At 41.9% G+C, this 12,587-nt stretch overlaps 1 protein-coding gene across 3 annotated transcripts in view; it reads right to left on the bottom strand.

Moving 5' to 3' along the window:
• The window catches only part of SLC39A8 (solute carrier family 39 member 8), a 62,681-nt gene extending 54,056 nt beyond the window's left edge, over positions 1 to 8,625 (bottom strand). Inside the window, exons 1-2 of one of the 3 annotated variants that reach the window (XM_072625084.1) lie at positions 8,446 to 8,625; positions 7,349 to 7,871 (exon numbers count right to left, since the gene is read on the bottom strand). In XM_072625084.1, coding sequence (XP_072481185.1) covers positions 7,349 to 7,576 — 228 coding nt within the window. In that variant the 5' untranslated portion in view covers positions 7,577 to 7,871; positions 8,446 to 8,625. Of the gene's footprint in view, positions 1 to 7,348; positions 8,126 to 8,445 lie in introns of those variants that run through there. The other 2 variants (XM_072625086.1, XM_072625085.1) reach the window with 2 other exon arrangements.
• Positions 8,626 to 12,587: the final 3,962 nt, after the last annotated feature.

The raw sequence follows: 12,587 nt of genomic DNA on the forward strand, positions 1-12,587 counted from the left end.
GATTTAAATCAGGAAGGTTTATTTTAACAAGTTCAAATAGAGCCTCAGTTTGGCTGTGTGGCCCTGGGAAATTCACTTACACCTACTTACTTCAGTTCATCAAACCACTGTAATATTGTTATCCATTGAAGAATGCAGGGGAATATTCATTTCTAGAGGGGAGGGGGAAGGGATAGCCTTTATGCCAAGCAGGCATGTTTTGATAAAAGGCAGCAAACAGTTTGGGTATCTATTTTAACAATGTCACCAGGGAGTCTGGAAGACTGTGGGCCTCGGAATTCTGCAGGCCTCTCTATAGACTAGCCTGTTGTTGTTTTTTTGTCACTGTTGCATCCCCTCCTCCCTTCCCCCCATGGTACTTTGACCAATGTCTGGGTTTTTATTTTCATTTTTTAAATAAACTGACCGTTGACAAAGTGATCATCACTTCCGTAAAGGTGTTTACATGATATGCTCTGAAGCTTGCACACAAAGGTTTTATTTGTCAAACACTAAAAGAGTCCAGCAATTTAAAAAAGAGAGAGAGAAGGAAATGACAAACCACTCCAGTGGAAGAAAGTTAGGAAGGAAGGGAGGGAGGGAGGAAGGAAGAGAGGGAGGGAGGGAAGGGAGGGAGGGAGGGAGGGAAGGGAGGGAGGGAGGGAGGGAAGGAGGAAGGAAGGAAGGAAGGAAGGAAGGAAGGAAGGAAGGAAGGAAGGAAGGAAGGAAGGAAGGAAGGAAGGAAGGAAGGAAGGGTGGGCTTCAAATAGCCATTTCTGTAAATCCAATAGAATTGATCAGAGAATAAAAAGGGTTTCAATGTGGCAGTGAGGACCCAGTTCATAAAGTCATACATTTAGCAGTAAAATAGACTTTAAGGACCATCAAGTCCAACCCTCTCATTTTCCAGATGAGGAAACTGAGGCTGAGAAAGATTAAGTGAATTTCCCAGGGTCACACAGTAAGTATCTGGGGCAGGATTTCAGCTCCAGTCTTGTGATTCCAAATCCAAGGCCCTTTTCACTTTGCCACCTGTTAGACAACATGAATTTACATTGGACTTCATCAGCATGAAATAATGATGGTGGTGGTGGTGGTGGCGGTGGTGGTGGCGGTGGTGGTGGTGGTGGTGGTGGTGGTGGTGGTGATGATAGCTAGCATGTATAAAGCACTTTAAGGTTTGCAAATAGCTTCCCATATCACCTCATTTGATCCTCAACAATCCTGGGAGGTACATGCTATCATTATTCATATCTTAGTCATGAGAAAACCAAAGCTGAGAGAGGTTAACTACTTGCCCAAGGTCACATGGCTAATAAATGACCAAGGCAGGATACAAACTCAGGTCTTCCTAACTTCAGATCCAACACCATGCAGTTTCTATGCTTCTGGCAATTTCCAGCAATTGGCCAGGAGCCAGTTTTGAAATATCAAATGATCAGGGTCATCCAGGACTGAGGTTTAAGAAAGCAGAGACACCCAGAGAAGAAGGTAAAGGAGGATAATGACAGTTAAACTAGTTCACTACTGAGTCAAACTAAGAACAGAGAAAAGAAAGTCTGGTTGCAAAGGGGGATGCTGGACTGGGAGCATAGGAAGGCCACCAAAGAGATGAAGAATTAATCAGTTTAGGATGTGAGGGACACAGGGAGAGACACAAGGCCAGAAGACTTGTCTGGTCTTCTGGAAGACCAGGAATTCATGGGTCAGAGATTTCAAATAATTATGACTGGTAGTAAGATTAAGGATATGGTTGATATGGTATAGCAAAAGTTGATGAACTGGGAGGGCATCAATATGTGTGCTGAAGGCCCCACATCTAAAGACTGGGGTACAACTAGAGGCCAGGTAGTAAATTTCTTGAGGAAGAAAGGAAAGTGACCTGGGGATCAACAGATCTCTCTAACAAGGACTTGAATGTGGTGAGATAAAATGAGTCTCATAGAAGAGCTTCCTAAGTAATGGTGACCATACAAGTCTGGAGGAGAAGAAATGGAAGGGTTCCACCTTCTGGTCCTAGGTAGGTGGGACCTCAATAAGAGAATGCACAGGCCTTTGGGAGGTATCAAGGGATACAAGTTAACTCTGTAGAAAAATCAAATTAGATGGCTTTTTTTTCAAAGTTATATCATTTTGAAAGTAACAAAGTATATTCTACAAAGCAAGATACTTTGTAACAGTAAAAAAGAAACTTAATAATCATAATAAGAGCTACAAAATGACTGACTGAAGGTAAGTCAATGTCATCAAACATAGAACTGGAATTTCTACTGAAAATATAGCAATGCTTCCAACTTCACTTGTTCAATTACCTGAAAAATCACTTAAAACGAATCTCACTTAGGATCCTTTGTTTATCGGGCTTCATTGAGCACCACATTAACATGCTTTCATTGCATTTGGAAATCACATAGTTCTCTAAAAGATGTTTGGCTAGACACAAAAATTGTAAAAATCTAAAAGTCTAAGAAAGGGGAAATGGACTAGCTTTCATGAAGTCTGGAGGATGTGGGGCTGAAAACCAAACCACCCACCTTGAAAAGAGAAAGCTCCAACCAAAACAGCTGTCACCAGCCAACTCCAAGTGATTTAGGATGTGAAGCTTTAGGCTCAAGTGAAGGACAAGATAAAAACCAAACCAGACTTTAAGTCATGAAATATGTAACTTTGTAGTTATGGTACATTTTAGTTGGTACTTTGGGGAGGGAGTCAGGTTTATGTGACCACACAAAGATGGAAGGAAAATGTAATATGAAGAGTAGTTAATGACAGTGGGGGTTCCAGAAAGCACAATGGAAGGGGAAGGGGAAAAGAAGACTAGGGACCAGGGAGGAGTATCACACAAATAAGAGCCTGGGATAAGAGATTGGGGGGGAGGGGGTGATAACAGGGAATGAAAGTTTTGTCTGAGACCTTTGTTAGCCACAGGAAAAGTTATTCTCACCCTCAACCATCCTATGATAGCCTTAATGTCCTCTCTCAAAGAAGTGAAAAAGGAAAATCAGAATGCACATCTGTGGTTAATAAATAATCAAGAGATTGGGAGGCCAATTCAACATATTCACCATCATCTCAAAAAGGCAGGGGATGACTGAAGTCCAGTGCAGTCCACAATTACATGTATTTAGTTCCAGGTTGAGCTTGGCATCTGAGGGCCTATCCTAAAAAAAAGGTTCTAACAGCCAGAGACTCGGACCCTAAGAGATGTCTGGATGGCAGAATTCACTAAATCACAGAATTTAAGGGTTGAAAAGATATCTCAGTGGGCAGCTGAGCCAACTCATACCTGGAAAGATGTTGCCACTATAACTTACTCAACAAGTGGTTATCAAGGCTATGCTTGTGAAGACTTCTATGAAGGGGAACCTCAACATCCAGAGAGTGCATTCTAGTTTTAAATAGCCTCAACTATTAGGTAAATAGGCAGGGGAAGCATTTCTCAAATATCAGACCCAAATTTGACTCTTAATTTCAACCCATTGCTCTGAGTTCTACCCTCTAGGGTCAAAGAGAACAAAAGTTTACAACTCTTTCACGTGATTGCACGGCAAAAACCTCACTTGAAGACAACCTGTACTCATGTGCCATGGACTTTGGGTGCCTCACCACTGTGGCTGCCTCCTCTGGACACTCCAGTTTCTTCTTCTTACTTAGAAAGGAATAAAGGCATTGCTGTGTAGCAGTGAGGGCCCAGTAGAGAACAGATAATATAGAAAGCCTAGTGACTGAGACAGATGGTTATCTTATCTCATACTAATAGCCCTACACATACACACACACACATACACACACACACACACACACATCAGCAAGGCTTAACCTTTTTACTCCTTGGGCAATCTGGTGAAGCCCATGGATCCCATTTCAGAATGTTTTTAAATATATAAAATACCTGACTTTGTGAAGGAAATATACCCACACATTATACTGATATATATATGTATGTATATATATATATATATGTATACATATATATATATATACACACACTGTACATCAATATACTGAAATATGGCTATCAAAATGTTTTTATGAGGTTTTAAATTTTTTGTACTTTTTAAAAAATAATAAATGTACAAACAAAAGTCTCCAGGAGGGGGGACATGGATTTTTATGATTTTTGTGGGTTTTTTAAATCTGTTTTTAAAAAAATTTCACTGTGCCCCAGGTTGTTAATTCCTGAGTATACATGACATAACTAATAATAAATGTTTATTGATTCTTGTCTGTATCGTCCTCTGAGTAGCCTATGAACTCCACAAGGGAGCCCAAGTGTTATCGAAGTTTTGTGTCTCCCTCAGTGTCTACCAAGCAACAGGTGTTGTTAATTGTTGACATTAGAAAGGTTGTAAAAGAGGAAGCGACAGGCTACTTTTTATGAGAAAGAGAGTCTGGAAAAGTCAAAACTAGTGACTCTAAAGTGTGAACAGTAGCTGTTGGTGAACCTGAATGGATCCCTAGTTAATAAAATTTCATTGTTCCTTCTCAGGGGTTGGAAGAGGGAAGGAGAAAATTTGAAAATTCAAAATTTTTGAAAATGAATGTAAAAAAATTACAAGTAAGTGGGAAATATTTAATGAAATAAATTTATTTTGATTAATTATTGGTTCTTATACCCAGAAATACAAGGCTGGAGACATTTGAATCAGAGGATTTGGGCATGTCTGTGACATTTTTTTTTATTTACAGGATTTCCTCCTGGGAAAACATTTGCATGCTTCATATTATTTCATTGATTCAGACAAGTATATTTTACCAGTTGTGAGATGTATTTTCTTTGGAATTCCAGCAAACCAACTATTCACAACACAAAAAAATAAAGACTTTACAGAAACTTTTTTTAAAGTATATTTGAAAAAAGTTATGCATTGGTAATATATATTTTCATGGAGTAGGATCTCATCTTAAAGCTAGTCTAGGCCTACATGTAAGGTCCAGAGGGAGCAAGAAGAAAGGCCCACCTGGGTCACCTCCCATTCAGGGAAAAGCCAGGTAAGCAGCAAGTCAATTGCTTTCTCTTTCTGAGAAGTTCCTAGGAACTTCAACCTAAGGCAATTTTACAGCCCTAGAAGTGATTTGCCCAGGCTACACTTGCACTCTAATCTTCCCAGTTCCCAGGCCAGTTCTCTAACCCCAAACTACTCCAAGCTATCTCATCATATTGCTCCCTACAGAAATAAATAATCCCAAATTAATAGGCTGTTGCTAAGTAAACACTTATCGGATAAATGATTTGTTCATTGAACTGATGGTTCTTTGTCAAGGTTTGTTGTCAAGTCAGGAAATGTAAAAAACTATGCTCCAGTCTCTCTTCAAGGTTTGCTTTTTTTCCCCCTTTTCCTACCACTTTCAAATCCCCGGAAAGAGCATAACAAAGGCCCTTTAGATGTTTAAATCAGTAGAATGGGGCCAGGTATCTACACAAGGCCCCATCTACCCATTTGAGTTACCCTTACTCCTGAGCTGGGAGGCAAACCGCTAATAAATTTCCACTTGTTACTTATAGCAAACATTCCATATATTTTTCCCCTTTGGGGGCAAAAGGAAAAGGAAGGGCCAGTTTCTTAGTGGTCTTTGGTAGCAAGTAGATCATAAATGAAAGAGTATTAGGTTTTGCTTTTTTTTGTCATTCAATCAACATTTATTAAGCACCTACTATGTTCCAGGTGTTGTACTAAGTCCTAAGGATACCTAGAAAGACAACAGTGCAGGTTCTCAAGGAGTTCACAGTTTAATGAGTGAGACAACAAGCAACACAGATGTACAAAGAAGATATAGAGAGAGAATAAATTAGAGATAATTAGAGGAAAGGAATTAGAATAAAGGGAGATCTAGAAGGACTTTCCTGTAGCAGGTGGAATTTTAGCTAGGACTAGGCTGTGCAGTGGATTGATTTCTGGGTTTGGAGTCAGGGAGACTCATCTTTGAGAGTGAATGAAATGGAGTCAAGGTGTAAAATAAGTGCACCACACCAAAACCAAAGAAAAAAATTCTCCCCCCTCTCAGTCAGCCACAGATCTGGCCAAGGTAACACATTAGCATGAATCAATTTATCCGATTAGCCCACTACTATCTATTATCCATAGGAAAAGGGATATTGGCACTGAATAAAAACCAAGTTTTTGCTTGGGTAAGGAAGTGTAGACCCCAGTTTTGAAAGGATATTCAGATAGTTAATTTATGACCAAGGAACTATACAAAGACTCCTAGGTATCCAGGGAACTGAATTGAAAAAATTATAAAACAAGGGAGTAGAGAAAAAATGTAAGCTAAGAGTAAATTCTCCTTCCTTCAGAATTTAGAGGAAGGCTGGCCCATATCATTCCAAGGAGCAGAAAGAGTCTTTAGAGACCAGAATTCAAATTCTACATCTGATACCCATCACTATGTAGGTCTGAACAAAGCACTTAACTAAGCCTTTCTTTCCAAGACTGTAAACAAGATATGACAATGTCAGGTACTTACCTCACTGAGTAGTCAAGAAAATTGAAAGAAATCATGTATGCAAACTACTTTTGTCAGTTTTTGGCAACCTTGATATTAAGGCCAGAATTTTTATAATAGCTGATTGAAGCCAGGAAGGCCTAGGTTAAAATCCAGGCTCTAACACATGGACAAGTCTTTCAACCTTTTGGTGCCCTCAAGCAACTAAGATTATAATTTGCAGAAATGTTGGCCTTCTCTGGGAAAAGATGGGTAAGAAAAACCAAGTCAGTAAGCATTAATTAAGTACTTACGAGGTACCAGCACTGCACTTAAACGCTGGGTAAAATGAATTGCCTCATAGGACAGTTTCCAGCATCAAAGAAATCACTATCCCCAGGGAAATGAGAGCTGTTCTAGACAGATTTCTAAGAAATGGATTAACTGCAATCTTTTGGATAGGAGTTGAGTGCGACCCTCCTAAGGAATGACCAAGCTCCTAAGGTCTTGTTAACGGCTGAAGAACTATGAAAGGACTTTCCCCTCTTTCTGATGGTGCCTCCCAAACAATAGGTTTTCACCCACCGTTCTGCACAACGGACATAAAAACTGCGACCTCCTCCACTCCTGCCCTTGAGAAGTTCGCTTAAGGCAAACTGGTTTTTGCTTTTAAAAAAAAGAAAAATTAAAGTTAGGCGGGGAAACTGCTGATCTTAAAGGCCAGCGTCTATTTGTTTCCTCAGATTAACCAAATTTCTACTTTGCGTTTTGCACCTGGCAGAACAGCAAAGGAAGAAAGGAGAAAGCTGCAGCCAGGGTGGCCAGAGCAGGCACCTCTTCAGCCGCCGCCGCGCCCGGAGGTGGCTGGGAGAGGAAGAGTGAGGCCCCGGGAGGAGGAGGAAGCGAAATCCCGGGTCACGGTCACAGTCCCTGTCACACAGCCTACCTGGTTATAGTGCAAATCCAAGTGCTGCAGCTTCTCCACCGGCTTCCTCGACGCAGCGCCCATGTCATCCAGCAGGTGACCCACTTGAGCCGTAGACAGGCTCCAGTTCTCCCCGAATGCGGTCAGCAGATCCTCGGTGAAATGCAACATGGGGAGGAACGTTCCCTCGAAGCCCCCTGCCACCGCCAGCAGCAGCAGCCCCGCGACGACTCGGCTCAGGCCCCCCATGACAGGGCTCCCCACGTGCCCGCCACGCACCACTCACTCAGCCCGGCGCCCCGAGTCCGCCGCTGCCTCAGCTCCCTGAGGCCGAGCTACGTGTTCAGTCCCACGCCGCGGGCTGGCCGGCTCGCACCTCGGAGCTGAGCGAACGTGGGGTCACCAGCAGCTCTCCTCTGCGCTAGTCAAGGCTCGAGTCCCCTCCTCCTGGGCCGTCCCAGGGCTGGCCGGCATTGAACCGAGTGTCCAGCAGGGAGGAAGCGATAGGCACAGCAGGTCGGGGCCCCTGCTCCCCTGGGTGCGCCTGCGATAAAGAGGACAAAGGGGTTCGAGAGATAAGGGCGGCTTGTGGGGTCAGCCTCCCCGGCACCCTGCCCGCTCCACCACTGCACCCAGGGACCAGAGGACAGGGCGCCAGACCACCTGAGGCTCCGAAACCCGAGCTGACCAAAGTCAGGGCTCTCCCACACAGCCTCTGGAACAGGATTTGCGGAAGAAAACGGGGTCAGCCTTGGCCCAGGCTTTCCAAAAACAACAACCACCCCACATCAGCCAATTTTGCCTCTCCTCCCTCCCCCTCACACACACACTTCCTTTCTTTCTTTTTACTTCCCGAGACTAGAAGCTAGGTAAGAGACTGACTGGCCCTGGAGCGACTCCTCTCTAGGGGAGTAAAGGCCGGGGGGCAATCTGTGCCCACTGACCTCTCTCCTCACTTTTCTCTTTGACACGTGCGTTTACCCCCTCCACGCCTGACTCAGACTCTTTCCCTCTCGCACTCTCTCCCCCTCCCTCTGGATCTGTCTTTGTTTCTTTCTCCTTCTACTCAATTGTCTTTCTACGGTGAAACCCCAGGGAACGGATGCTTCGTCCTTTACCAGATAAAGGGAAGGGGAAGGAGGGACCTCGAGCTCCGCTCGAAAGCCCTGGGGTGGCTGCCGAGGAAGTCGGCCCTCGGAGGGCTCTCCGTCCAAGGGAAGCGTGCTGGGACCCGCGCGGGGGCGCAGAGCTACCGCAATCCAGCTGTGCCTAGCCTCCAACTTCACTTTCCTCTCTCCCTCCGCTCCTCCCTGTCTTATCCTGGTCACCGCCCCCAGTTCCAGGGATTCATTTGCCCTAAAGGACTCACATCTTTGTCAGGACACCTGACCCTGCTTTTTTTGTGTGGTTGTTGTGCCCCAAGCCCTCGAGTCTTGAGGGAAACGAGTGTCCCGAAATCGGACCTGCGGTATCAGGCATTGTTTGAGAACTTGGCAGGAACTGACTTTTACGTTATTTTTTTTTAAGAAAAAAAATATTTTTTTCAAAATCCAAGGAGAAAGAGGAAAGTAAAGCGGCAGCCCGGGGTCAGGCTAGCTGAGCCAGCGTTATCCAGACTGGTCCTTCCTGACACCACAGGGGTTATCCGTGGACAGAACAGATGTTTATTTTTCAGGTTGGGGATTCCAGAAAAGCTGGCTTGGGTGTGAGGTCAAAAAAAAACATGTGCAGCAGGAGTGGGTGATGGTAAACGAGTAGGATAAGATAGCTTAATTGTCCCTGAATAAAATGAAACCATTATAAATTGTTGCACTCTCAGGAATGATAATTGCCTTTCATCTAGAGAGCTCAGAGCCCTGTGGCAAACAAAACACTGGATCGTCCTTAACTGGCTCTGTTTGAAGAGCATTACTGATGATGTTGATTCGCGTCCAGGAAAGCGCTGCTATCGTGGCTGGTGAAGGGGTCTGGAAAGAACCTCACAAAGTGGAAGGATTAAAGAAATGGTGTTTAACAGGGAGGGAAAGAGACTTCAGGGAGTGAAACAGTCGGTTTCAGGTGTTTGGAATGCAGGCCTAATGAGGAGGAATTGAATTAGTTTAATGTAGATCCAGGGTGAGAAAGAGAGGAAAAAAGAGTTATACGCATGATATGGGATGAAAGAACAATTCCAGCTCCACGATAATGGAATGCATTATCTAGTAAATGCCTTACCCCTGAAAGTGTTCAAGCACCCACCTACTGAACATGTATTGGGGATTCCTGTAATTCGTGGACTTTGATAACCTCAAAGATCCTTTTCCATTCCAAGACTTTGAAATTGAGAATGAGCCTCATTTATATGAGCTCATCGGAGCTCTGATGTGAACCTGGAAGAGACATTAGAAGCTATTTACTTCAGCTTTTTCTTTTATAGATGAGGAAACTGAGGCACAGAGATGAAGTGAATTGCCTACAACCACAAAAGACGTCAGCTAAATTGGGGGGAGGGGGGAGACAGGATTGGAACCCAGGTCCTCTGACTCCAGAACCAGTATTATCTACACTATCCCAAGAGAAAAAAAAATTAATTAGAGGACAAATGAGCATAGAATAAATCTGGAACAAAGCTGAAAGGTACAAAAAGTAAAATGTCTAAGACTTCATCCGTTGTTATTTTATTAAGTTGTTGATGTCAACTTTATATAAATTTATTTCTTTACCTATGTAAATATATGAATTCTAGTTCTGTCTCAAGGCATTTGAAAATCTGGTGACACCAGACCATCAACACTCACCAAGTTAATTTCCAAGAAGTGCTCTATTATGCATATTATTGCCACTAATTTATAAAATAAATTGCATTTTCAACCATGACCAGTGGGCCCTACAATCCTGGGATTTCATTGATGTGAAGAATTCTCCAGTAAGGAAATTGCCTTTGCCATTCCAGCACCTGCTTCGCAACTTTCACTCCTAACGGAGTTGCCTGGAAAGATACTGAGTGGTTAAGTGACTTGCTCGGAGTCACACACCAAGCATGGATCAGATATTGGGTCTGAACTCTGGTCTTCCAAATTCTAAGGCCAAGCAATCTGCTACATGACACTGCCTCAAAATAATATCTAAATTGTGGGTTAGTGTGGAATAGTTGTAAATCATTCATGTGCACACATACTAGGGGGTAGACTCACCAATCTGCTGACCTCACAGGTAGTAAGAGCAGAATAAAATAAAGTCATAATGCTTTGTGACCTACCCAGATAAAGTTATTGCTTACCTAGGCAAGTGGGAAAGAAAAGTTCAGAATGTGAAAAGAAAATAATCACATTCAATACATTTAATAGCAATTTAAGATTTATAGAATGCTTTCCTCCCAACAATTCCATTTAGTAGTTGGTTCAAGTTTATTATTTGCATTTTACAGACAAGAAAACTAAGACTCTGGTCACAAGCTTTTGCCAATGGTTACAGATCTATAAAGTACTTTTCCTAGAGTCCAAAGACCTGGATGTTGATCCTAAGTCCAGCTTTTCAATTCCAATTTCATAAGTATTAAATAGTATTCATCAGAGACGCCTTTGTACACACAAGAATAGTATATCAGATTCCATATATAGGCTATGAATATGAACTCTCTGATAAAGCAGACCTTCTTTTCTCCTGTGTCAGAAAAGAATATCATTTCATCTACCTTACAGAGGTGTGGGATGAGTAAATGAAAGGACAGATGCACACTGTAAACTGAAAAGGAACAAATATTCAAATATAACATATAATTAATGTGATTTCACTAGGAGGCCAGTGGAATTAGCCTACACAACACCCAAAGGAAAGGGGAAAAGAAACTCAAAGACATCATTACCTGGATGATAAAATTCAGGGTGTTACTGAAAGACTGCTTCAAAAGAAAGATTTGTCTGTGTCTCAGAAATAATACCGTTCTGACTAAATTAATCATAGGCTTCCTAACAAAAATCAGCGGATGACACTGACGTTCTTGAGAGAGTTATGTGAAATGCCTTTATAATTAATCTGGGGTACTGCATGGAGAGGAGTGCTTTACAAATGCTAAGAAGAAATGGAAAGATTTCACAACGCTCATTGTAATCACATACACCCCCCCCCCCATTATACATATGCCTCCAAACTAATACAGGATTTATAGTAATGGATTTGTAATCCAAGGAAGCAAAAAACATACTTGATAGCACTTTTAATTGTACAGGAAAGGATTCCTGTTTTGTTTGGGGGGGGGGGAGGGGAGTTGCTGTTGTTGGTTTGCTTGTTTTAACATTATAAACACAGAGGTAGAGCAAAGAGAGGAGCTGTATATCTGATGTCCAAGAATGGGTCCAGCTAAGTTTGGAAAAGCTCAGAATCATCAGAATAGTCACTGGGTAATTAATACATTTTAGCAGCAACAACTCTCAAAGACTATCCAAGAACTGTTATTGTTATGCTCCATAAATGTGAGTTATTACTGTTATCCATAAAGAAAGGCAGCTAAATGGCCCAATAGATAGAATGCTGGTACTGGAGTTAGGAAAATTCATCTTCTTCAGTTCAAATCTAACCTCAGACACTTACTAGGTGTGTGATCCTGGGAAAGTCACTTAATCCTGTTTGTATCAGTTTCCTCACTACATTTAATATATTATTAATATTTGTTAATAATAATAAAAGTAAAATGAGTGAGAGAAGGAAATAGCTAACTACTCCAGTATCTTTGCCAAGAAAACTCCAAATGCTGTCATGAAGAGTCAAACAAGAAAAACACATGTATGTGCATGTATGTGAATGCATATATGCATTTGTGAATATATAAACATTTGTATGTATATGTGTATGTATATAACAAAGAACTACAAAACAACATAAAGAAAGAAATACGGAAGAGTCAATCAATAGGAATACATTATAGTTGAAAAAGTAGTATTTTCTACTTCTCTGTAATACTAGTTGGAGATGATTTCTTTTTTTAATATAATAACTTGGAGATCATAATCATGAGTGGCATTTAAATGATACTTAAAAGTTTTCAAGGTATTTCAAATACGTTAGCTCACTAATATGATCTGATTCAGTAAGAAGGCCAAGCTAGTTCTCACCCTGGCATTTGTGTCCATCACCTTACTGAGTCAGCTGGGGAAGTATCAGTCTTTCTTTGGTTCTCGTAGAGGGGATGGACCACCTTCTCTCCTCTAGCTACGAATCTCTTGGAGTGGCCACCCATCTCATCAGTCTAAAGTGTAATTAACATGAATTTGCCCAATCAAGA

The sequence above is a fragment of the Notamacropus eugenii genome, chromosome 7 (assembly GCF_028372415.1).
Source record: "Notamacropus eugenii isolate mMacEug1 chromosome 7, mMacEug1.pri_v2, whole genome shotgun sequence".
In the NCBI taxonomy this organism is placed as follows: domain Eukaryota; kingdom Metazoa; phylum Chordata; class Mammalia; order Diprotodontia; family Macropodidae; genus Notamacropus; species Notamacropus eugenii.